Below are 27,241 nucleotides of genomic sequence, written 5' to 3'. Positions count from 1 at the left end.
ATCTGACTCTTTAGTTCTGATCCGAATCTATGTACGTTCCCAGCTCTGCAGCAGCTCCCTGAACTGACCTTGCTTGAGAGCGAGATCCAGACCCGCCTCTGCCCCTGTGGAGGTCTCCCAGAAGCAGCCATTGGCACAGCTAGGACAGGCAAGCACTGAATCTCAGAATCATAAAATCATAGAACTGTTTTGTTTAGAAAAGACTTCTAATCATGGAGTCCAACCATCAACCTAACATCACCACAACTGTTGAACCATGTCCCAGATTGCTATGTCCACATGTTTCTTGAACACCTACAGGGATGGTGACTCCACCACCTGCTGGCACAGTTTCAGGCTATTTCCTCTTGTCCTATCACCTGATACTAGGGACATGAGATTGATTCCCACCTCACTCTAGCCTCCTTTCAGGTAGCTGTAGAAAGCAATGAGTCTCCTCTTCAGATTAAACGACCCCAGTTCCCTCAGCAGCTCCTCATAAGACTTGTGCTCTAGACCTCTCATCAACTTTGCAGCCCTTCTCTGGGGATGCTCTAGCATCTCAAAGTCTTCCCTCTTCCCGACCCACAGCTCAGCAGCTGCTCCTTGTCAGGCTCGGCTCCTCCTAGCTGCTTTCCCGACCTATACCTGTGATGAGGTGGACTCCGGTCTCAGCCCCCTAGGCGGGGAGCGGAGGCCCTGGCGGCGCAGAGCAGGCGCGGCCCCTGCACGGAGGCAGGGACCCACCGGTGGGCAGCGAGAGGAGGAGCAGAGGTGCTGCGAGGTCCCCACGGGGATGCCGGCGCCGTCCGCAGCCATCGCCGGCTGTGGGGCCGCGGCCGGTGCCCAAGAACCAGGGCACTGCCTGAGCCCCTCCGGGCGGCTGGCGGCTGCGGTCTGCCTGGGCACGGTGGGTAGCCTGGGTTTCTGCAGCAACCTGCTGGTGCTGCTGCTCTTCTGGCGTTACCGGGCTCTGCGCTCTCCCATCAACCTACTGCTGCTCAACATTTCCCTCAGCGACTTGCTGGTCTGCGCCCTGGGCACTCCGCTCGGGATGGCCCCCGCCCGGGACCGGGGCTCGCCGGGGGCCGCCTGTACCTGGCATGGCTTCGCCAACGCCCTCTGCGGTGAGTGGGACCCGTCCGGCGCCGGGGGGTGGAAACAGGGAGGGCTGCGGGGAGGTGCACCTGCGGGGGAGGGCAGGGCTGCGCCCGGAGGAGAGGGAACCAGGGACGGGGGCAGCCCAAGCAGCAGTCCCCTGTGTGTGGGGCAGCCCCGACAGCTCCCGGAGAGCCCCAAACACGGCAGCACGGGGCCGTGGGTGCTTGTCTGCGAGAGTGCAGGTAGGAGAGCAGGGAAAGGATGGGCACAGGTCTGTGTGTGAGGAGCAGTCCCCCGAGGATGTAAAAGGCACAGGACTGGGGTGAAATTTTCATAGTTGTTTTGTTTTTCCGGGGGAAAAAGGCTCATAACTCACCAGGCAGTCCTCGTTCTGACTGCAGGGTGCACGTTTCTTGCGGTCACTGAAGAACTACACAGACTTTACAGAATGAAAAGAGAGCAGGCAGTTACGATCCTGGAACGACAAAATTTACCTGAAATCTCCTGGCTTCAGATCTGAGCTGAGGTCCTGTCTGCAGGAATGGCAGCACAGGGCAGACCAGGGCAGTGTTGCCCAACTCTGTTGTGGCTGGCCCAGGGATGCACACCTCAGGGCAGAGGAAATGAAGAACGAAGAAGCCTCAGGATGCTGCCAGGCAGGGCAGTTGTGACAATGGTTCAGAGGAATCCTAGGAGCAGCCTAGCACACTGGAGGAGGGTGCAGAGCTCCAGGTCCTGGGGTGACTCCAGACAAGACAAACACGTCTGCAAAGTTAGGGGAGGCATAGAGAAGGAAAGAGCATCCAATGTACACCTCTGCCTTCACCCAGCCTCTTCCTCATCTGCCAGGCAGGCACAGAGAGGGAGCCCCATGGTGTGGTGGAGGTGGCAAGCAGGGTGTGGGGTCAGCAGCAATACAGCTCTGCCCCTGTGCTGTCCTCTCAGCTCTGAAGTGTTGCTAAAACTATGGAAAGAGAAGCTTAGAGCAATGTTACTTTGAGCTAAGTTTAACAATCTCATATATTCAAGCTTCCCAGTGCTGAGCATCTCTTGGTAAGTCTCCCCCTCAGCTAGCACTTATATGGAAAGTTTACTAGTAGAGGCATCGCTCTGCCCTTCAGCAACAACCAGAGGAAAACAGCTTAGCATCACAGCCAAGCTGTGCACCACTGCTTTAGGACACTCACCACTCATAGCTACTTATACTATACACAGCTACCACTTTGGCAGCTGCAGCTCAGATGCTCACTGCCACCTCTCTCCCTGATGAAGTTATACAGGGTAGCAAGCCAGCTTTGCATACCTGAAACCTTTATATGTCAAGGAACATTTACAGGGTACATCAGTATCAGCCAGCAGCTCCAGCTGTATTCAGTAGTACTTGCCAGCATCACTTCCAAAATGTGGACTGGGAGGTGTGTGGAAGTGAAATCACAAACTGGTGTCAGCATTAGAAATTGCTTCCCCTGTTTTGCTGACTGTTAAAGACATCTTCACACATTAGATGTGAAATACTTCGCTGTAATGAGCAGCATTTTTTTCTTGGAATTACCTTAGGTTTCAAGCCCAAGCAACAAAGCTCCCAAGTTCCTCATACTCTTTCAGAAGTGGTCTAACACCAAGACACACAGTTCTTGATTTTGACTTTGTGATTTCCATGGAAGTTTCAGTCTGCAAGAAAATCTCTTCTGACTCTCACCAGGAGTTTTGTTTAAGTAGGTTTCTTCAACAGCACACACCCTCTTCTCACTTCCACAGAACTGTCTTTTCTCTTCAAACCCCCAAATTTCACAAATGAAGTCACTTTTGTTCTTCCACAACATTTGTCCTTGCTCACATTTGTTATGAGAAGGCCATGTTCATGAGGTCTGGCACAACACATAGCCAGGGAGGTATGATGTTAGACCCCAGCACTCATACGGATGCATGAAAACATCCAAGAAGCATCTGGGGTAGTTTTAGCCTTCTTCCTTCACTATCTGTATGGGCTTCTTCACAAGTGTATGAGAAGTGGGGAAAAGTGTGTGAAGAGACTGGGGTGGGAATGGACATTACCTGTTCCTCACATACTTTTCTTGTGTGGGAGAGAGATATCTGGAAGAAAACATAAATCCTAGGGACCAAAGAGCCATTGTCATCATTTCAGACAGAAGTAATGCTGTCTAAGGAAGCCTGCAAAGCTGGATAAGCCCTAAACTTTGGGAAAATATAGCTATTTATCTGCAAACCTGAAGTCTTACAGGTGCACCAAATACCAAATGTGTCAGAGAAGCCAGGATTATGCTGCAGGTCACACATGTATTCATGCAGACCAGTGTGCTTAGTTATTAATCAGCGTTTCTAACAGGCTTGCTTTGGCTGGGCACGTGGTTAAATATTCCTTGGCTTCTGGTGTGGGGAAATCAGGCTCTCGGCAACTCTCCTTCTTAGAGACACATCTCCAGCCTCAGCCCAGGTTTCCAAATTCATTGCCATCAGTCTCTTTTTCAGCTTGAAATATTGTTTCAGAAGACAGATCAAAGCCTTGGCTCAGCCACTCCTGCTAATGCACATGTATGCTTTGATGCAGGCATCGTCTCCCTCGTCTCCCTGGCTGTACTCTCTTATGAACGTTACTGCACCATGACAGGAGCAACCGAGGCCGATACTACCAACTACAGGAAAGCATGGATAGGCATTGTCCTGTCCTGGACATACTCCTTGATCTGGACTACCCCTCCTCTTTTTGGTTGGAGCAGCTACAGTCCAGAAGGATCAGGGGCAACATGCTCTGTGAACTGGCATTCAAATGATGCTAACAACGTATCCTACATCATATGTCTGTTCATCTTTTGCCTTGTCATCCCTTTTGGCATTATTGTTTATTCATATGGGAGGCTGCTGTGCACTGTGAGGCAGGTAAGTAAATTCCTCAGCTGCCCACCACTGCGACCCCAAACCAAGCAAAAACCAGTGACCACCATTTTCCACCTTTATCGCTTCTCTGCTGCCACCCATAGCAGCTGATTCTCCTGTAAATGTCCTGGTGACAGGCTCAGGTCTACCAGAGCTTTGGAAATCATACTCAAATGTGAACAGCTGAAGTTCCTATGACAGGCCCACAGATGAGGGAAGTCTGTCAGACCATACTCCAAAATACCCCTAATTAAAACTAGGATGGACTTACCTACCTTGATGAGATCAGTCCTAGGATTTAAACCCACAAGAGCCTATGGTGAGATGAGCATCACCTGCAGATTCAGAGGCTGTGTCATCAGGGCAGGGCATGGGATCTGTGATTTCTGAAGATCAGTCCTTCTCCTTCAAAAACGTGAAAGTGAACCCTGCAAAAGAGTGCTAAAAAGAGAAATCTCATATGATCTAGCTGCTGGCAGTGTCCAGGCAAAGCAAGCAGGTGGAGTTTAGCAAGCACAAAGTGCAAGGCAGACCTGTATCATGAAGCTTACCCCTTGTAAACCAAACCATTCCACAAATGACCAGGCGCATTTATTCCCAAGAGAAATGATGTTCACTTTTAACAGGGCCAACCCACCCAGTGCAACGTGGAGACCAAACATCATCAGGTCAGCGCTTCCGGTGGCTGGAAATGATGATGCAGAGGTTTTGGAACTCTTCTGAAGAGCATCTACATTTATCCACAAGTCCTAGGGAGTGATGTATTAGAGCTGCCTGCTCATGCTGTGGCAACACTGGGAGAGGGCCCCTCTTGGGGACCAGCCTCTGGATAGGCAAGGACCAGGCAGCTCAAACTGGGCCACCTGCTCTCTCCCAGCCTAAAGTATAGCTCTGCACTTGGACTCTGCACCCTAGGAGCCCACCCTGGGCTGAGCATCATCTCCATCAGTGCCTAGCTTTGTATCTGCTCATGTAGCAAGAGCCTGAAAGTCACGAGGGCATTAGATAAAAATCACAACCACTTCTGCTGATATGTTTAACTTAAGCCTGGGAGCTTTGTGCAGAAGTAAACCAAATCAGCAGAATTGTTTAAGTCAATTCCCACAGTTTCTTAGCCCATCATCTCATTACAGGTACCTTTTGTTCCCTGAGAAATTGATTTCAATCCTCTTTGGTCACTCTTTGCTGGGAACAGTGGCAGCTCCTGCAACACCATGGACCTGTTCCCCGAGCACAGGTGGGGAAATGGTTCTCACAGAACTATTTTTTCCCCATCTTTTGAAGATAAAAATACTGCTTTTAGAGGTGCTGCTTGTTACAAGTCATTCACTGCAGCTAAGGCTGGAGCAGATAATGCTTGCAAGAGAGGCTCTTCCTCTTCAGAGCATTTCCATGGGCAAGAAACAACAAGGAAGCCTGGTGGGAGTGCTGTGCTCCTCAGGATGGTTGTGCTGTCTGACGGTTGGAGTGATCTCCACTGCTTGGACAATCTTTCCAGGGCATGCAGAGTTTTTACTCCTACAGGGGCTGCATCTAGGATGGGGCACTGAAGGGTACAAGTTTTCTTATGGAATACTGTTCCCACTGATGTAGCCATCATGTAAAAGGTGAATTTTAAGCTCAGGAGAGCTATGTGTCTTCAGGACAGCTTTGGACACTCTCTTCAGGGTGAGCATTAGTGTATGACCAGTTTAGGTGGCAGCAGAACTTAGAAGCTTTAGCAGAACCCTCTACAAAGGCAGCAAGGGATAGGCTCTCCTTAATTATATGAACTGGCCCTCCAAGGACTGCAGTGGCATGGAAAGGGGGCAAGGTAGTGGCAAGGGGCTATTACATCCTCAGGGGTGAGGAGGACAAAGGGCTTGAGCCCCCTTTCCTGGGATGTCTGGCCCTGCAGGGACCCCAAAACAGGGGAAAATCATATGAAAATTATTCTCAGACAGGGAAGAGCAGTTTTCCTGCAGCTTATGCAAAGTCTGCACACATGATGTGTTATATTTGTTGTGTGACTCTCTGGGATGGGGCTTCTGAAGCCACAGCATGCAGGAGAAGAACTGGTTGTGAGGCTCAGCTTCTAACACTATCTTCATACCTGATTTGCCTGACCCATACTTCTGTTGGGATCTGAGTTATCCTTCCACAAAGCAGGATTTTCCATGAAGAGGAAAAGGCAAAACCAGCTGGTTCTTCCAGATGCACCTGGGATCACTTGAAAAGCCTGGAGAGCAAGAGGAAGAAGCTGTGAGGGAGGGGACGTGCTTCTCTCCTGCCTCCTGCCCTGGACAGCACATCCATCACCAACAGGCTTCTCACAGCTGGTCACACTGCTCCTTATGCCTTGTAACAACAAGGTGCAGAAGCAGCAAAATCTCTGATGTGTGTAACAGTGAGTGAAAAGAGACTGACCAAAATCAGCTTCACATGCAAGCTAAATACTTAAGGAATTGAACAACAAACATTTGTGCTTTTAGACCTGGCTTGGCCTCCCAGGACTGGGCCTATTCCCAAAAGGGAGCTGTTGGCAGAAGCCTGCTGACTGGGGTTTGCTGCAAAGGACAAGGATGCTCCCCCTGTACTCATCACTGATGAAGCTGTACCTCAAATACTGTCTTTGGTTTTGAGCTTCTCACTGTGAGAAAGACATTAAGGTGCTGGAGCATGTCCAAAGAAGGGCAACAAAGCTGGCAAAAGGTCTAGAGCACAAGTCTTGTGAGGAGCAGCTGAGCAAATTAGGGTTATTAAGTTTGGAGAAAAGGAGTCTGAGGGGAGACCTTATTGCTTTCTACAACTACCTGAAAGGAGATTGGAGAGAGGTGTGTGTTGCTCTCTTCTGCCACATAACAAGTGCTGGGACAGCAGGAAATGGCCTGAAGGGGAGGTTTAGATGGGACATCAGGAGAAATTTCTTCAGCAAGAGAGTTGTCAAGCCCTGGTACAGGCTGCCCAGGGAAGTGATAGAATTGCCACCCCAGTGTGGTTTAAGAGACATGTAAAGGCAGTACTGAGGGATCCTGTTTAGTGGTGACCTTGCAGTGCTGTGTTAATGGTTAGACTTGACCTTAAAGGTCTCTTGCAACCAAAACAATTTTATGATTCTGTGGTTCATAATTCCCTTGGTTTTGTTAGCAGACTCTGAAGAGCAGGGTTTTGTCTGTTACAGCCAAGCAAGCAGCTTCCCATGAGCACAGAGGATCTCATCCACCCTGCATGTCACAGCACAGAAGCTTTAATCCCTCAGCTCAGATCAGCTTAGAAGGTAAAAATTACAGAAGTGAATCAGAGCCTGGGAGACAGTCAATAACTAGGTTGAGTGAGTTGCCAAAGTGGAAAAGCAAATCCAACAACTGCTTATTGGTGCTGTTCAATATCTTCATAAGTGAGTCTGCAGAAGACACCAAGCTGAGTAGTGTGGTTGATAGACAGGATGTCCTACACTGGGGCCTGGACAAGTTTGAAAGGTGTGAACCTCAGGAAGATCAACAATGGCAAGTGCAAGGTCCTGCCTCTGGGTCAGAAGAAACTCTGGTGTCAATATAGGCTGGGGGATGAAGGTGTTGAGAGCAGCCCTAACAAGAAGGACCTGGGGGTGCTGGTGGATGAAAAGCTGGCTATAAACTGGCACTGTGTGCTCATGGCTCGGAAAGCCAACTGTATCCTGGGCTGCATCCAAAGCAGCATGGGCAGCATGGACAGCAGGTTGAGGAAAGCGATTCTGACACTCCATACTGCTCTGATGAGATCCCACCTGGAGTACTGTATCCAGCTCTGGGACCCCCAGCACGAGACATGAACTTGTTGGGAGAAATCTGCCCACGGAACAAGGTCATTTTATCATCAGTCAAAAAAAGATCAAGGAAGCCCAGCAAATCATAGAATTGTTTTGGTTGGAAGAGACCTTTAAGATCACCAAGTAAAACATGTTAACCCAGCACTGCCAGGTTACCACTAAACCATGTCCCTCAGCATTACACATCTTTTAAACCCCTCCAGGGATGATGACTATCACTTCCCTGGGCAGCCTGTTCCAGAGTTTGACAGCCCTTTTGGTGAAGTAATTTTTCCTGATGTCCAACCTAGATTAGCAAAGCCCAGATCCATCTTCCCACAGAAGCACCCCTCACAGCAGTCCTTGAAGCACTGGTCAATGTCCCCCCAAGTCTGCCAGCAAATGCAAGTTAGATATCAACAGCAGTTGCCTTGAGAGAGTGCCCTCTCACCCCTCAATCTTCTAATGACTGGTCTCCTGGGCTTGGCAGAGAAAAACATCCCCAAAAACCTCAAGTCCAGGAGCAAGAATCACTGCTTCACCCTTACAGGAGGATTGTGACCAACCTCCCTTACCCTGCATCTGAAGGGGCTCCTACTTGCTCTTTGATCTCAGACAGTTACAAGTAGATAGGCAGGGAGCTGAAAGGAGAGCAGAACTATTTCAAGCCTAATGCAGCATTACCTCACACACCACAGGCTTTCCATGATAGCAGCCAAGTTTCACCCCCAAAAACTCAAATACTGGGCCTGAGTGTCCTGGAAGATACAAGAGACCACCACATGGCCAGATGTCTTGATTCACAGGGAGGGCTCCCTCTTTGCTAGGAAAAGAGGTTTAGCTCTGCAAACACTCCACACAGAGGAGCTCAAGAGTCTTCTCTGAGACATCCTGTAACTGCACAGGTCCCAGTTAAGACTGTACACCAGCACAGAGCTGCTGTACAGATACACTTGGCTGTTAGCCCACACACTCACACTAGTCCATTCCATTTCATTTACTTTTATAATTGTACCCATCTCAGAACACAGCAATTGCTTGTGCCCTTTGAGAGACCTGTTCTGAGTACCTCAGTCCCCTGGAAAGTGAGACACTAGGACACCCTTCCTCAGGGGTACCATCAGACACGGACTTTTGCATGCCAGCACTGACCCTGCCCACCTGGATACCACAAAGGCACTCTGGACAGTCTTGGGTGAATATAACCTGAGGCTGCTACTCTGCTAATATTTCATTTTATATCTAGAGATCACACAATGCTTAAGAAAATCCTCACTCTCAGTGAGAAGTACATGCTCTCATCACAGTAATTCCCAAATAAAGCATCAAAGAAAGATGCAGAAGGAGGGGAATCAAACCAGTATGAACGCAGCAGTGGAATACTGTAATATTCATTCTCACTGACAGAGGTCCTGTGTGGATTAATACCTCCAAAGGGCACACTTCCTTGGAACTGTAAATATTTCCTGCTTCACACAGTTAAGTGCCCCAAAGCCTAGAAGCACACCTGCTGTGACACAGAAAACTCAACAGGAAAAGGGGGAGACAACATAGAGAAGCAAGAAACTTCCCAGCAGCACTGCCCTGTGCCCCACACTTTGGTACTCAAGCATCTGCAAATATCAACCAAGATGAATAACCTTCTGATATTTAAAATAATTAACCCCTTTTAGTGACACAAGGCTTCTCCTTACAATTAACAGATCCCTCTATGTTTACTAAGGTAAGTGAGGAACTAGATTTAAATCTAAGTTTTAATCTTAAATCGCACAGTCCACCCTTCTGAGGACAGAGGCAAGTGCAAGAGGATGCTGTGAACACTTGGAGGGCATCTATGAAATACAGAACTCTCTCCCTTGCACAGTACAAGTCTCTTACTATCATCTTCCAAGGCCTTCCAGAGATGAGAAAAATTACTATAACAGAGATTAAAAATGTCAGCACAGCAAATGGAAATGGATTTCTCTTTCCCTACCTCTTGCCTCCCCACAACCTTTGTCAAAGGTCTGTGTTAGTATTGGAAACCAGAGTTTCCAGAGAGCAATCCATAAGGGTGAGGCCAGGTCTCTCTGCTTGCCCAGTAATGGTCCCTGCAGGACTGTGCAATTCCCTTCAAATGGGACACAGCCCAAGACCACCTTCTTTTGGTTACAGTCAGTTTGAAGTGCTTTTGGCCAATTTCCCACAGCATTGTTCCTGTTAATATGCTCACCATGGGAGATTTTCCACAGCTTGTGTTTATTGGAAGAGATTTGTGAAGAATCTTCACCTAGCTCTTTCAAGCTGGGCAGCACTGAGAGTCAAACCTTTATTTGGACACACCAAAATGGATCTGTTAGTTTGCCCTCCATGCAAACAAGCAAACTTGATGTATTCTGGCATAAACCCACCTCATGAAGGTATATGCTGCATTTAAGTTTGATGTTGTGTGGCTTTGAATACAATTTGATATGTAAGCATTAGAGAGACTTGAGAGCAAAAGACAGTCTGCACATCATGAATGGTTGTACTATTTGTCAGCTGGTTCCCTTCCCCTGTAACACAGCAGAATGAGATCACAGAATCACAGAATCCTTAAGGTTGGAAGAGACTTCAAAGATCATCAAGTCCAACCTGTCACCACAGACCTCACGACTAAACCATGGCACCAAGTAGATGTCAGTCTCTACAACACTGCAAAGTGACAAGATAATCAGATCAGCCCAAACAGTGCCTCAATAACTGAAGCAGCACAGGGTGGCTTGAAAATTTGATTGTTGCCATGAACTGTTATCAAGTTCAGCAACAAGAAGTATTAATCTGGTTGAACACTTTGTATTATTAGGGTGTCATCTCTTAGCTGTGCAACTCAAACATTTGCTCTTGACTCTACCTGGGCAAGAAGCTGGCACAGAGGTAGAGTAGGCGAGAGCAGGGACCTTGAACAGAGGAAGATCACTTCCCAAGTGAATTTTTGGTGACTTTAGTTTGGCTCCCTAAGCCTACCTCTCTTCTGCCAAAAAGAAAAAAAGGATGGAATTCTGGTTGGAATTAATTATGAGGCAATAGCAATTTCTTACAGATGTTCTATCCCTCCCTACGCGTGAGGTGTTCCATAGCGCATATCCATAAAATCACACTCAGTCTCAGGCAAGAACCCAAACGCCAAGAACGCTGCTGTCATGGAAGAAATGTGCAACTGCTACTGTGTCTCCACAGCCTTCCACCTGCAGACATGCTGTCTTCTTTCCTGGAAGTCCTGAGGAAGGTTTCCCAACCTTGAGAATAACTGTATTTTTTTTTGTTCCTGAAACTAATGCCAACTATTTTAAATCAGTTTCCATCTCTGCTCCCCACCACTATCTCAGCCATGCTCAGGCTGCAGCAGGAGCCAGAAGAGTCTCCTCCCAACTCCAAAGCAGAATGAGGAAGCTCTACTTGTCCCCACAGAAGGTGGTGGTACATTTCTATGACTTTGGGAGGGCTGATAAACCTCTTCCATCTCACATCTTATACAAGGAATAACACCCAAGGAAGTAGCATGCAGAAAAATGTATATACAAATTTCAGCACGTCCTAGGAGTTACCCTCTTGCACACAGGGAAGGCATGGACCTGAACAAGCCCAGCCAGCTGGGACCTTGCTTAGTTGATATTGTGCAAGGGATGCTAGAAAAAGTTTGGCTTTTGACTCAGAAGAAGAAAGTTGGGGTTTTGTCATCAGGACACTGACACAGCTAAGACTCACAAGATGTTAATCTGCTAGATCTAGACCAGGTAGGCAGCACACTAGGAAATGGGAGAGGCAGAAGTTTCCAAGTGACAAACCAGTACTGTTGCTGCTTTTTGCAGGAAGCAATTTTAAGTCCTGTCTCCTGCTTCCTTCTCTGTCTTTCCCAGTGCTGTGCTGCAGTTCAATCCACTGGGTTCAAACCCATTACAGCAGTCAAAAAACTTGGGTTTGTGGGGTTAAAGCAGAAGGTCTGCCAGGAAGTTGGCTTCTTGTTTTCATGATAAGGCACCGAAAGAGTGGGAATTTTAAGAAATCCTAAGCTCTGAATCAAAGATACTATTTTTTTGCTATAAATGCAGGTTACATGTCTCTACATCCTATAATTGCAGCAAGCAGCTTCTAAACATAATTCAAAGACTCTGAAGTTAGGAGGGATATAACCAACCAACCAACCAAACTTTCTTCAAAATAAAGTCTAACCTGATCTTACAGCATTCTAGATGGTAGCATCAGATGTTTATTTTCCTTGATAAGCATCAGTGACACTCTTATTAGGAGATACCATGAGCTACTGTTAAACTGGCTCTCCTGTCACTGCCACCGCTTCAAAGATTCAAGGGAATTCTCATCAGACCCCAGCAATAGTTTCGAAGGTTAACTGCTTTGCTTTCTGCAAGCACCCTGTTGACTTACTGCTTAAGGCTTTCTGCTGCAAGGAGGTGCAAGGTCGTGCACTTGGCATTTTATCACACCAAGAGGTTTCATGGACTCTGAATCTCCTGCTCACCAGGCTCCCTTGGCAATGTGCTTTGTGCACAGGGTACATCTGATGTCATTTTAAGCACCTCATAATCCTTTCCAAAGAGCACACAGACATATTGATGTGCATGTCCATGGATCTCCTGACCTGAGTTACTAGCATTAGCCAAATACAGACAGCACAGTAAAACTTTGATGGGTTGTGTTGCCCCTGAAGCATCCAACATATCTACTACAAATCCACTGCCTTCATTTATCAGTTCTTAAAAGCAGGGCACAAATGGATGTGCAGGGACCATCAGGAAGTCTCACATCCACTTCAGAAGAAATTGCATTGCCAGTACCTTAAAGGGCAATCCAATTTAATTGCAACATTATTAGGTTATAGTCTGGTTCTCTAGTATGTAGTCAAGTAACTGCAGCTATTGATTGGCCAATACATCTGATTTCATAGCTGCCAGACACTATTCCTTGATGCACAGGCAGTGAAGTGTGAAGATGGCTCAGTTGCTACCACAGCAGTGCAATGTCTGCAACACCCATTGCAGAGCAATGCAGCAGCTTTGCTCACATAAACCAGCAGCCTCAACTACTGCCATCACATACCCACTTTTCTGGAGAGTATTTTCCCCTCTACTCTAACTTTCATCAATAATCATCTTCCTAATCCTGAGAGTGTCCTTGTCACCTCTCCAAGCTCTAAATACTCTGGTGGTTTAGAATCATAGAATCAAGAAGGTTGGAAAAGACCTCAGAGATCATCAAACCCAACCTATCACCCAACAACTCCTGGCTAACTAAACCATGGCTTCAAGTGCCATGTCCAATCCCCTTTTAAACACCTCCAGGGATGGTGACTCCACCACCTCCCTGGGCTGCACATTCCAGTGGCAAATTACTCTTTCTGGGAAGAACTTCTTTCTCACCTCAAGCCTAGGTTTCTCACACACATGGAGAGGAAATGAGCTTCTCAGACCATCCAAGGGATTCAGGAATTTATCCTGAGCTCCATAGCTCAACCACCCAGGAGCTGTGGGTATACTCAGCTGTGTTCTCTAGTCCTGGATGTTACTGAGCAGTTTCCATACCCGTTGCTGAAACCACATATTTGACTTTCCTAGCAATGTGATGACTCTGTTATTTCTGCACAGTGTGTGTCAGCAATATCAGCCAGGAATTTGCTGTGTGCACAGTGACCTCTATTTAAACCTGTTCTTATTGTGTGGTGCATTAGTCTTTCATCTCTGTCCTTCTCCTGTCCATGACAACCAGTGCCACATCATACAAACACTATTTGTGAGCATTTCCCCTCCTGGGAGGACGGAAGTGTTAAGTTCCAATTAGGGTCAATGAAAAGAAAAGAGGCAAATTAAGAAGTTCTTCAGGCTGAATCACCACCCAGAGGTGCCTCTTTGTAGCAGGAAACAAAGTAACTTAGCTATTAAGTGATAGATCTTAGCATAAGGACTATCCTACTGTGTTTGCCTCCATCTCCATCATGGGTCCTGCTAACAGCAGAAGTTAATACACAACACAGACACGTCATGGTTTATAATGCTCCAGGAGAGGCAAACAGGCAGCACAAACTCCTGCTGCATCATCCACCAAAGCCCTGAAGTTGTGGGTCACATTAAGGAGAGTGCATAATTCCATCAGCTCATACAAAAATGCCTATGTAATGTATGGGATTTAAATACTTCATTGACCCCAGTGTTTGGCATCTTGATGATCATGCTTCAGCTGAGTTTTAGCTGGAAAGGGCACCACAGTAAGTTCTCAGACATAGAGGACAGCTTCCATGCAGAATGAGTGCACAGTAACTTTTCCAGCACATTAACCTTCTCCTGGTTCACATCAGTTGTCATGGAATGTAACTCCAGCCTACCAGGAAACTCTCTCTTTACTACTCAGCAATGGTTCCCATTGTCAGCCTTTCACTGCATAGACCATGGCAGGGGCTGAATGCTGAACACTGCCCAGGTAAGCTGTGGTCAGGACCTTAACTGGGTATAGCAGACATCTGCAGAGATTCCTAGCTATTCCTGACCTGGTCAAATGTGTCACCGTATCAGGATACACAGAAAGAGATGTGGAGACCAAACAAGATACCAGCTGCCCTGTGACCTGATCTCTGTGAAAGGGTCCTCAGTGGGAAATACTTCCAGAGTCTTCCTCTCACACCCAGTCAAAAGAACAAGGATTGTTTTGATCTAGAAAATATCCAGAACATGTGTCTTCTCTGACCTCACCTGAAGCAAAAGGAGAGGATCATTGTGTTGCCTTGTCTAAAATCATAGAATCACAGAATCAATAAGGTTGGAAAAGACCTCAGAGATCATCAGGTCCAACCTACCACTCAACATCTCATGACTAACTAAACCATGGCTTCAAGTGCCACATCCAATCCTTTTATGAACACCTCTAGGGACGGTGACTCCACCCAATACAGGCATTACCCTTAGCTTTGGTAATTTGAAGACAGAAAATATGAGCTTTTTTTTTCCTCAAGCCATCACTCACCACCTGTCCTGGGTGCCTCCTGGTCTCAGGAAGGCATAAAGAAATTCAGATTTTGCATGGGGATAAAAGACTCTGGCATATATCTGCCTCTGCTGTCCACACCTCTTCTGAAGAGGGTAAGAATTCATTGCATGCAACGCAAAATGCAACTCCTCTTCCAATTCCAGCCCCATACCCATGTGCCCAGTCCAGCTGTTTCTGCTGCCTAAAGCCCGAGCAGCTTGTAGAGTTTTATACCAAGTTTGGGCAGATTTTCAAAGAAAATAAAGACAGAGAAAGTGTCATACAGAATTCCCACCAACTCCATGAAATACAACATATGAAGAAAAAAAAGTGAGCTCTCTGTCTGAGGTGTCTGTGAACCTGCCTGAGCTACTGATGCCTGTGGGTGTCTCAGTGAAGCATTCACCTCTCACTACTGGAAATATTTTGATTAACAACTTTGTTTGGTATTTGCCACAAGGCACTTTTTTCCTTCTTTCATATCACAGACAAGTGTCACAGAAGATTTCATTTGCACATTAACAGGATATTTCTCAAGTACTCAGTATAAGAGTAGTAGGAACATCTGTAATTCCCTCACCAGGCAATTATAGGCATGTTCTCCTTTTTCAGCGGTTTGAGTTTGGTTTTTAATTAGTCTCAAGGTGACTTGCAGCGCACAAATATATCCTGTAGAACTGCTTGTAACACTTAGTTTCTCCTGCTTACTGCAGCACTTTGCAGTGTTACACAACCATCAGCAAAAGTCCAGTTTTCAAAACATACTGAAACCTAGGAAACAGAGGTGGGGAGGCAGAGGACAGCAGTACTTACCTGCTGTATGATTGACTTATGAATATGCCTGAGGCTCAGGCCCAGAGAAGGAGCCTATTGTGAATCAGTTGAATTCATCTGAAAACTCTTCCAGAGGATTCATAGGAGAAAGATCTCTGAAATTCTTGTCCTTCACATTCTTGCCTGTTTCCTGTCCTTCTTCAGTGGCCTCTGGAAACAGATGATTTCTTCCTTGACTGCACTGGTGCATTGTTACTGGTAGGATTCAGACAAGAAGTCATCCAGGGACAGTTAGACCAGGGCAAGTTGCCCTTTCTTCCCTCCTACCCAAGACATTTACATTAAATGCTATGTAATTGAGAGAAGGCTCAAGAAGCATTCTGTGGGGAAAAAATTGGCTGCTGTCTACACGGAGCCTGTATCTGCAGCTGAACTCCAGCAGTTACTCTATCACCTGAGGATCCCTCCATAGGGACATCAGGAAAAGGAGAAAAGACTCACAATTTGAAAAGAAAACAAATTTAATGAAATGACCAAATTAACACCAGTGTAACCAGAAGGTACAAGTTATACTCACTGCAGCAGTCACAACCAGGAAGGCAGTCCTCAAGAGCTGGAGGGAAGGAAGAAAGAAGGGGAGGAACCAGCTAAAAACTCCTCTTTCCTTTGCAATCTTCCTCCTTTATGGTGGGTGTGTTGCTAATGGTCTGGGATACACCTGTGAGCAAACTCAAGTCAGCTGTGCTGCCTGACTCAGAGCTTCTAATGGCCTGCAGCCCATGGCTGGCCTGGGATTCTGTCCCAGCAACACCAGGATAGTTGCTTATGGCATATGCTTCACTGGGTAAAAAAACTGGCTGGATGGCATGGCCCAAATAGCGGTGGTGAATGGAGTTAAATCTAGTTGGCAGTCTAGTGGTGTTCCCCAGGGTTCATATTTAAGCCTGTTCTCTTTATCAAAAAGGACACTTCTTTAAGAAGGACATTGATGTGCTGCAGTGTGTCCAAAGAAGGGCATCAAAATTGACATACAGCACAAGTCCTGTGTCACCATTCCTGGTGGTATTTGAAACATATGCAGATGGGGTGCTGAGGGACATGGGTTTAGTGGTGACTGGTCTCTTCCAACTGAGATGACCCTGATTCTAAGGCTATTCTGGATGGACAGCACTATCACTATCCCTATTGTGATTTTTCTGCACCAGCTGCTAGAAACCCTGCCCACAATGGCCAGCTCTTCTTCAGGCAACAAGATTTCAGATGATCCTGCTATCTTCCATCCAGCCATTAGTGCATCTAGTTCTGGAGCTCCCATGCACAATCCTCTGCTCCCAGTATGACCAGTGCTAATGCTGTATTAATGCCTCTCTTCCACCCAGGTGAGCAGCATCAATAAAGGGATGGGCCGGAGCAGGGAGCAGCGCATCCTGATCATGGTGGTGGTGATGGTAATTTGCTTTCTTCTTTGCTGGCTGCCATATGCAATTGTGGCACTTATAGCTACTTTTGGGAAACCTGGTTTTGTGACTCCAGCTGCTAGCATCATCCCATCCATCCTTGCCAAAAGCAGCACAGTCTACAACCCCATCATTTACATATTTCTGAACAAACAGGTAAGTAAAATGTTGCCCTTCTGTTTACTCAGATTCAGTGTATGCAAGAAGTAAGAAAATAACAAGGGGAAATAAAGTGTATGGGCAATATCTCTGAAAAATCAGGTAAGAGGGAGAAGCACTGTAATCTGTAGGAGATAGCTTGACAACTGAGGCAGCTTTAATTTCCCTCTAATTTCATGGTATTTCTAAACCAATTCCCTGTCCAGGCTTCCCTGCACGCTCTGATTTGTGGAGTGTTCAGAAATCTCTAATCAGGTTGGATAAAAATCAGAGAACAGGCCAGATAAAATAATATTCCTACTGAGCAAATGCCTCCAGGCAAAGGGTAGGTGAAGGTTAAACAGGTAAAAGAGACTTAGGCTGTAAAACAGAAACGTACTGTGGATTAAGCAACCACAGAAAGAAGCTCGTTAGGACACTCATCCACCCACAAAAATTCAGCTACAAGGGGAGGGGAAGGGAATGTAAATACAAGGACAATTGCAATTTATAATAAATAAACTATATATCTACAGACACCTTATATCTAATATAAAGACATCAAAAATGAGTGTTTTCTGTACAAAGGAAGTCTGGCATTCCTGTGAAAATTCGGTTTCTAATTGAATAAAACAATAATAAAGGAAAAAGGAAAAAAGGAATTTTGGTGGATGCAAGAATTATGTGCAACTCCTCCAAAGGCCTTTTCCCCAGCAAGCAATTCTGCTGAGGAAAAGCAGCATCATTTTTTTTACTTGGTTGTTGATAGCAAGTAATGTCAGAGCTTGTTGCTATCAGGCGTGTTGTACAGAAAGTTACTGATAAAGCTGGTTTGGACTCTCGGTGCTAGAGAGATCAGCTCTCAGAATTTGACTGTGCAGTTGTAGGGAGCCCATGCAGACAGGTCATAAAATCTAAACCACACATTTCTTCTGCTATGGGCAGCTTCCTGCAACAGCCTTCCCCCACCTCAGACACAAAGTATCTGAAACTGAAAAAAATCCCTCAAATAACAGATGGCAAACAAACCCCCACCTGAGCACTTAAACCAAGCACATTACCCAGCTTTTCATCTTTCCACTGGTCAAGCACAAATCAAACTAGCCAATATTGCTTTTATTGGCAATTCAATTAGCTCAATCCCTGCCAGGCTTTTAGTAATGGGATATATCAATAACCTGGCCACAGGCAAGCACGAGTAATCTGTCAGCACTCCCTGAAGCCTCCATGCTGCAGCAGACTGATGTGTTTGCATCTGAGCACACAGTCAGCTCAGGCAAGTAGGAGGCTCCTGCAAACCTGAAAACAGACTGGAAACTATTTAGTGCTTTCCATTCATAAAATCATAGAGTTCTTTTTGGTTGGAAAAGACCTCTAAGATCATCAAGTCCACCCATTGACCCAACACCACCATGTCCACTAAAGCACGTCCCAAACTGCCATAACTATGTGCTTCTTGAACACCACCAGGGACAGCGACTCCACCACCTTCCTCAGTAGCCTATTCCACTGCCTGCTCTATAGGCACTAACATTTGTGTTCAATAAAAACACAGGATGAGTACTCCAGGCCTGTCCAAAAATTTAGTTTCTAGCTCTCTCCCCTCTGGACTTTTTAACTAATTAAATTATAAATGGATCTAAAAAACTAATTTAAAATCCCAGTTGCCCCAAATTAAACACAGCATCCAACCTGCAAGTAAGCAAAACACCTGAACACATCTGGATGGTAGCACTTCACCTATCCTCTGTAGTGCTGAAATATCTGAGTGGTGCTGACGGTGCTAGGGTTCAGCCAAAATCACTTCTTTTATTTCCCTTGGGTCTATTCTTCTCTCATTGATGTGCTCAGTTTGTGTGCCCAGACGAAGGGAAAAGGCAAACAGCTCTTATCCCCCAGCTCCTGCTCTCCAGGACTCTGTCCCACCTTAGCTTGTAGAGGCTTTGATCGCAGCAGAAGCTCTCACTCAGCACAAAGAGATCATGATTCTGCAAAACATTTCAACTTCTAATACAAAATCTTACCACATACATGTGCTTTTTTTTTTCCCTGGATTGCTGCAGAAACTTGAATATAAATACCATAAAATTAAGCCAGTCTAATAAAAAGTGAAATGAATGCAATGTCTGCTGACCTGCTGTTCACCACTTGTGTGTGTTAGTTTTACAGGTGCTTTTTGGCACTCCTGAGATGCAACAAAGAAACCATGAACTACAGCAACAAGTCCTTGCCCAGGTCCTGCCATGTGCTCCAGCAGGTACAGGACAACACTGTCCCCACAGTGGCTGCCTTGGCTGGGCAGCCCTCAGATGAGAGCCTGGACCTCACTGGGAACACGCACCCACCTCTGGAAGACACGCTAACAGTTGGAAGAGCCGTGTCAATGGTTCAGTGCAGCTCTGGAGCTGAGCTGCCAGGTTGACACCATGGATTGCCACTGCCTTTGGGAAGCTGGAGTCCAAAGGGGAAGAGCTTTGGCCAAATAACCTCAGTTTGTGGCTTTGTTTCTAATGAAGAATTACCTATCTGCTTCCTCAGAGGTTGTTTCCATCAATAAGCATTTCCCTGTTTCTCAAAGCCTCTTCCCAATGCTGGGAATTTCATGGCAGTTTTGGAAGAAAACAAAATTAAAACCCACAGATGCCTCAGGAAAAGAATAAAATTAAAAACTAAAGACCAAACAATCAAACCCAAGTTTTGAAGGCTTTCTGCAAAAATTGAACCAACCCAAACCCCTAAACCCCTCCAGGGATGGTGAGTCCACCACTGCCCTGGGCAGCCTGGTCCAGGGCAGCCTGGTCCAGGGCTTGACTTTACTTGCAGAGAAGAAATATTACCTAATGTCCAACCTAAACTTCTTCTAGTGCAATTTGAGGCTATTTCCTCTTGATCCATACTTTATGCAGAATAGTCCCAGTGACCCCAGGAGAGAAGCTCATGGGGACCTTTTACAGGCTCTTCCTGGACCATCTTTGGGAACTGAAGTGACAGATGGTATCTTCCATAAACAGAAAATTGTTGGAAAGCCTCAGAAGTACAGCTGGAGGAAGAATTAAAACCAAACATGGAACAACCTTCTGTCTCATTAACTCTGAGCACAATCCCAATATTTTGACAAAGTCAGTCATCCCAAACAGGAAAGGAAATGTGAAATGGCACCATTTGGTGGAGAATGACTTTTCAAATCCCCTCAGACTACAGGAAAATGCCATCTTTCAGATGAAAGATGACTTCACAGTGATTTCACAATGATGTGTGTCTACACTACTGGCAAGGCAGCTATCAATGGTATCACAGTCCTTTAATTACTTTTTTATGAGCCAAGCCAGAATCAGGAAATGCAAAGGTCAGGTGAATGAGCAATGTGGGAGAAAAAGTTATCTGGATTTTTTTTTTTGGTCACTGCTTGAACTGGATCCATTTCAAATTGCCTGAGTTAGATCTTTCCTCATGCATATATACATATATATTACTGAGGAATAAGCATATTGCTAAGGACTTCTGCACAGTCACTGCTTGCTGCTGCCCAGGTTTGAGGATGTTGTATTTGTCTGCAATTATTGCCCAGAAGTAATAATATCTATCCCTGGACCAGGCTCTCAGTAACCTTAAAAGTGAGGACTGCATTTGAGAGAGCAGTGCTGAGGAACAGCTGCAACTAAACTTTCATGGGCTCAGTAGACTCCCGGAGCAGCCCATGCTGGATGTCTCCCAACAGGCTCCAAGGATGAGGCAAGTCCCTGTATCTCCATGTAGCTCACAGAGCCTGCCAGACACACTCAGATCAATCAAAAGCCCTTCCCATTCAGAGGTCTTAAACCTTCGGTTTGACCACCGTAGAGGGAAGCCCTTGGAGTGCTCTCTAGGAGGCAGAGGGTGTTCACCAGCATGACAGCAGTGCCACATCCTGCAGATTGGCTTCCATCTCCATCCCCTCACCACTGCAGAGCACTCTGCGCACATTGCTACAAGAGCCCTTCTTTCGAGTAGAAATGTTTGACTTTCACAGGTGATCTCAAGCTGTCTTTTCCTTCAAGAGTTGTGGGGGTGTTTTCCTTTGTGATGTTACCAAAAGCCTTCTCATACTCATGCATCACTGCACAACCTATTTCTCTTTTTATCCCTAACCCACATTTGTGAAATAACCTAAATAACACCGAATGTTCACAGATACAGACGAAACCCGTGACGAGAAGCTTTTGCTGAGGTTATATTGGTGGACAAAATCAAAGCCACAGGTGTGCTTACTGTTAACGAACACACATCAATTATTTATTGCCAAGCATACATTTTTAAAGGGTGGCTTACTTTCAGATTACAAAGCACACAAGGAATTTTCAGTTCACTTTTTCCTCCCCTTGATAATGTCTCTTGGCAGATCATTAAATCTTGGTCTGTATTTCTACATTGATATTAATTTTGCAACTACTTGACTGGTGATTTTCATATGTGCAAGGATCTGTTCTGCCTTAGAATACACAAATCTGGCTTGGGTACCTGTTTTTGAGGTGATAAGTAGTTTCTCGCTTGTAGTAGATATGTTTTCAACGCAAAGTACTAGTTGCTGTTCCATTAACCCTGTAGCCTGTGGCAAACACCACCTGCAGCTCTGCTCCAGCAAGCAGCCTGTAACTGCACTAGTGCTGTTTGGAAGCATGCAGCATGTTGTAGCTGTAAATAAATATATTCCTGTGCTGTACCCTGATAGACTTATTTCCTATATGTAAGCAGAACAGTTTGGTCTCTCGATGCTTTCACAGTTAAGATTAGAATAAACCTTTATTAGAATAAACCAAACCAGGTTGGAAGAGACCTTCAAGATCATCGTGTCCAACCCATGAACCAATCCAACCCACCCAAACAGCTAACCCATGGCACCAAGCACCCCATCAAGTCTCCTCCTGAACACCTTCAATGACGGCGACTCCACCGCCTCCCCGGGCAGCCCATTCCATAGCGCAATCGCTCTTTCTGTATAGAACTTCTTCCTAACATCCAACCTGAACCTCCCCTGGTGCAGCCTGAGACTGTGTCCTCTTGTTCTGGTACTGGGTGCCTGGGAGAAGAGACCAACCTCTGCCTGTCTACAACCCCCCTTCAGGTAGTTATAGACAGCAATAAGGTCACCCCTGAGTCTCCTCTTCTCCAGGCTGAGCAGCCCCAGCTCCCTCAGCCTCTCCTCATAGGGCTTGTGTTCCAAACCCCTCACCAACTTTGTTGCTCTTCTTTGGACTCGTTCCAGCAAGTCAACATCCTTCCTAAACTGAGGGGCCCAGATGTAAAATGCTGTAGCCCAAAGAGATTTTGAATCCTTCTTAAATACCTGGGATGCTTTTTTTTTCTTCCCCTGGCATAGAGATTGGCAAAACTTAGACAAAACCATTGTTGGCTCCCATTGTTGGGTGCAGTTACAGCACCAATGAAAATCTACTTTCAGAAAAGGATTAAGCTTTCTCTGCCTACAGTTAGCTTTCATTTAACTTGTGGTAGATAATGGCATTTACCTTTGCAATAGAAGGAGGTAGTACCACAGGTATGGAGCGTGGCACTGGACACTATTTGGTGCAGGCAGGTGTGGCCCAGGTTAACAGCAGGTTCGAGAGTTTTTTAGGTCCAACAGCTACAGAAAAGGCTTTTGTGCACGCACCCTCTCAGAAGAAAATGCATTGCGGGCAATATCCAGTGACAGTGCAAAGTGGGCTTTAAGTGAGCTTGCTTTGTCCTTTGTGATTTCCAAGCATGCAGGAAGGGAAGGGCTGTTCTGGGCTGTCAACACCAGAGATCAGAGTAGTTTAACTGGTTGGCTTCAGGCCATGCTCAGCACCAGTACTTCTGGGTATAGTATTTTTTATGTTGAAGCAGCATGAGAAACTCAGCAGGAGCCCAGCTCTGTGTGCTCAGGCACATAATCACTCCCACAGCCTTCACACAATGGCCAGGACATGGCACCAGAGACACAGAGGCTGCACTTTCTTTATGCTGTCCACTGACTGCATTTGGGACACTTTGACCAATTTGCTGGGTATTCAGGTGATTAAAAAAAAAACAAGCCAAACAACAACAACTCCCAACCAACCTATAAAACACATAAACCACCCCAAGCAAACACAACACCAAAAGAAAAAACCCAGATGAAGATTTACATTTCTAAACTGATACATCTCCCTGAAAAAGAGGTACAGCTCTGTACTTTCTGGTATTTATGGGCATCTTATAGTTGCATTTCATAGCAAATATTCTGTCTGTGATGGCTGCCATTTAAAGAGCTGATCATTTCACAACAATTTTGCTGGAGTTTCTTCCAAATTAAGCGCTGTGGAAGCACTGTGGGCTGTTCAAAAAGCAGTCAAGCATTCAACCCTCTCTCATCTGCTCTTCAGCACCTTCAATGTCTGAAATAGTAGCTAAATGACTGAAAATTCACTCCTAGCACTATTTTGCGCCTGGTTTTGTTTGTTTGTTTGTTTTTCCTAGCTAGCTTGGAAAGCAGGGATTTCACTGCATGCAAAACCAATCCCTAGTAAGCCCCTACGATGGCCCAAGAGAAACTTAGCAGAGTTTTCAGATACAAACCAAAGAACAGGCTGTAGGGTGAAGCTAAACTGACACAAGAAAGGAAATAAATATCAGCTTCAAGTAGCCCCATTTTCTTCAGAGGTGTCTCTTAGCATTGGGCAAGAATAACAAAGGGTGATTACAGCAGGTATCTCCAGCCCAAACATGATGCTATCGGCATGCACCTGAATGAGCCTTCCACAGATCCATGGGACACATCAGGTGCCACCTGCCTGAGGCATAAACCACATGGTACTTGCTAGAGAAAATTATTTCAAGTGTTGGTCCCATTTCAGGAAGAAACATGGTGCTTGATCTAAAGTCTCTTCAGTCAATGGGAATTTTCTCACCAGCTACAAGAAGGTTTGCTTCAGGCCCAGAGTCTCAAACTTAGTTTAAATCATAGAATGGGTTGGGTTGGAAAGCACCTTAAAGATTATCTAGTTCCAACCCCCTACCATGGGGAGGGACTCTCCACTAGACCAGGTTGCTCAAAACCCCATCCAACATGGCCTTGAAGATTTCCAGGGAGGGGGCATCCACAACTTCTCTAAGCAACCTGTTTCAGCCTCTTACCACCTTCACAGTGAGGAATTTCTGCCTAATATCTCATCTAAAGCTACCCTATTTCCATTTCCAATTGTTACCCCTCATCCTATCACTACATTCACCATCAGTCCTTATGTTTTCTGTAGGCCCTTTATAGGTGCTAAAAGGTCTCCTCAAACTCTTCTATGTGCTGAAACCCCCCAATTCTCTCAGCCTGTCTTCATAGAGGATGTGCTCCAGCCCTCTGAACATGATTGTTCTCATGAAAATCAGTTCTCAGCCACCCTCTGCCTCAGCTTAACTTAACATAAAGAGCAGCTTAGCTCTAAAAGATCTAGGTGCCATGTTAGAAGCAGAGCAAGCAGAAGTCCTTTGGAATAAGGATGAAGGCCTGCAAGAGATGCAGAGAGGTAAATCTCAAGGAAATTTGGGTTTACTGGTCACATGTGAGAGGGGAGAGCCAGGACTCACTCCTGAGTTAGTCTGTGGAGTTCTTGGCAATATGCAGCAGACCAGTTCTGGCCAGGGCAGGAAATGGGCAGGAGAACACCTACAAGGGTAGGGAGCTGACCTACAAGTTATTTTTACATAGCACAGCACCAGGGAGAGCTATATTTAGCATGATTAACATTTACTTCAGTTGCTATAGTGACTGATTTTATTTGCCTTAGAATAGAATAAACCAGGTTGGAAGAGACCTTCAAGATCATCATGTCTAACCTATCATCCAACACCACCTAATCTTCTACCTGGGATGGATGGCTATTCTCTCCTACAGGCCTCAGAGACCATCACCCAAAGAAATGTCATTCTTCAGTCACACAACTGGCAACTGAAGTAATGCCCAGCCCTCAGAAAATGTTTCCAAGTTTGTTTGTTTTTTCCTGTAAAATGACAAGTAAATGTGACAATAGACAGACCAATTACAGCAGAACAACACCAGCACCTTAAACAGGCCATACAGGGTTCTGCAGCATTTTCATGGTGTTTTGCAACCACAGCAGAGGGAATATGTGAGTGGTCCCTTTTGTTTTCATGATATGAATATCAGACTCTTGTTTTCCAGGGCAGGATAACACTAACAAATTGCCTGGAAGCTCTGTGCTGACTCAGGTACAGCATACCCTAACTCCACAGTCACACCAGAGGCACAGAATCATAGAATCATTTTGGTTGGAAAAGACCTTTAAGAGCATCAAGTCCAATCATTCCTTAAGTCTGCCAAGTTGGTGCTAAACTATGTTCTTCAGCACATTGATACCAACACTGGCATACAGGCAGGAAGAGATCCTTGACATGGGACTGGCTTCCCTCAGCCAGAAGAGATGCTGCAGATCTCAAAAGCCTTATGAGGCAACACCACTAATATGTTGGTGGCTTCTGTAGAAGACAGCATGACCCAGCTGCATGCCTACAGTCCCCTACACCACAGCTATAATCAAAGATGAAAACAAAGCCAAAGATCCTAACAAGCTCAAAGGGTGCCTGTTGCTGTGTCCTAATAGCAGTACATTTGGCATGTCACATTTTGATACTGCTAAAAGATGAGATTTCTCATTGCTTTCAGGCCCACAGCAGCCAGCATTACACCCATAACCATGTTTTCATCAAAGAAATCAAAGCCTATGGCTGATGCCTTGCAAAATACCTCCCATGCCTGAGACATAAAAGCCTGGAGTGCCTTTGAAGGCAAAGATGCTGAGAAAAGCTCCACTGATTCAAATGTCACACTTACGATCTAAATGTAGCAAAATGAACTAAGTGCCAGCCATGAACAGTTCTAGCAGCAGTCACTGTGATTCAAGAGGCAAAACATTCTTTCAGAGGAGGCACAGGAGGAATGAACACAGAGGATCCTACTTCATTCACTCTACATGACACAGTTACACAGCCCAAACTGGATGAACAATGGAGCAAGAATTTCAGTGTCTCTTAAAAGGAAGATGTAAAATAAAAGATAGAAGAGGGTAGAGTTAGACTAAGTATCAGAAAGAAATTATGTACAGTAAGAGTAGTGAGATGCTGGAATAGGTTGCCTAGAAAGGTGCTCTCTCCCTGGATTTTCAAGTCCAGGTCAGATGAGTCCTTGAACAGCCTGGTCTGGTAGGATGTGTACCTGCCCATGGCTGGTGGGTTGTTAACTAGGTAATCTTCAAGGTTCCTTCCAACCCAAACTATTCTATGAGTGCACACAGTCTCATTTCATCATAAAAACTGGTATGAGATTTATACAAGCATGACATGAACAATTGCCTGCCTTTGCTTTGGGAAGCTTCCTGGGTTTGGTAATTTGTTCACATCAGACAAGAGTGACTCCTGCACTGTCTTGCATAACTGCATAACCAAAATACCATCAGTAACTTGAGGTTACTGCAAAAGGCCTTCTATAATGACCTTAGAGGATTTACTTGGGTTTTATATTTATTTCTGCTCACCACATAGAGATGTTTGGTTCTAGTATGAAACCTCTGTATGTGCACTACCAAGCAGAAAAGAGCTGTAACTTTAACCTATGAGCTCCAAAACCTTAGATCCAGCTGTGCTGCAAGCTTTTCAGCATAGCAGAAACAACAGCACACCAAATAAGTCAGGTATGAAAACTGACTTCTCCAAAATCAGCTGTTCTTGGTCTGTGAGACTGTATGCAGTTTCTTCCCTATTTTTTTAGGAGCACGCCATGTGGAGAAGATCTTCACTCAGGAAATGACCCACTAGCCTAGTTTTCAAACAGTATGGATTCTGGGGCACTGGAGCTTCTCTGTATAGAATCATAGAATGGTTCAGGTTGGAAGTGACCTCTAAAGGTCATCTAGTTCAACCGCCCTGCCCCGAGCAGGGACATCCTCCATTAGATCAGGTTGCCCAGAGCCCCATCAAGCCCGACCTTGAAGATCTGCAAGGATGGGTCCTCAACTGCTTCCCTGCCCAGAGTGTTCCAGTGTTGCACTACCCTCATGGTAAAGAATTTCCTCCTAACATCCAACTTAAATCTCTCTAATTTCCACCATTGTCCCTCATCCTATCCCTACAGGCC

General features: G+C 45.7%; 1 protein-coding gene across 1 annotated transcript; it reads left to right on the top strand.

Moving 5' to 3' along the window:
• The first annotated feature begins 775 nt into the window (after positions 1–775).
• Positions 776–21,845, top strand: LOC137444675 (pinopsin-like). Its single transcript, XM_068145686.1, has 4 exons — positions 776–1,106; positions 3,650–3,978; positions 16,888–17,121; positions 19,265–21,845. Exons 1-4 carry the CDS (start codon positions 776–778, stop codon positions 19,523–19,525), a joined length of 1,155 nt encoding a protein of 384 aa, XP_068001787.1. The 3' UTR covers positions 19,526–21,845.
• The last annotated feature ends 5,396 nt before the right edge of the window (positions 21,846–27,241 follow it).

The sequence above is a fragment of the Melanerpes formicivorus genome, unplaced genomic scaffold, assembly GCF_026170545.1.
Source record: "Melanerpes formicivorus ecotype bairdi unplaced genomic scaffold, bMelFor1.0.p_v2 SCAF_12, whole genome shotgun sequence".
Lineage (NCBI taxonomy): Eukaryota > Metazoa > Chordata > Aves > Piciformes > Picidae > Melanerpes > Melanerpes formicivorus.
This window is presented reverse-complemented; position numbering and strand designations above follow the sequence as displayed.

Coding starts and splice junctions, on each gene's coding strand:
- LOC137444675 (XM_068145686.1), top strand. CDS start 776: ATGCCGGCGCCGTCCGCAGCCATCGCCGGCTGTGGGGCCGCGGCCGGT. Junction 1,107..3,649: donor CTTCGCCAACGCCCTCTGCG/GTGAGTGGGACC, acceptor GCTTTGATGCAG/GCATCGTCTCCCTCGTCTCC. Junction 17,122..19,264: donor ACATATTTCTGAACAAACAG/GTAAGTAAAATG, acceptor TGTGTGTGTTAG/TTTTACAGGTGCTTTTTGGC.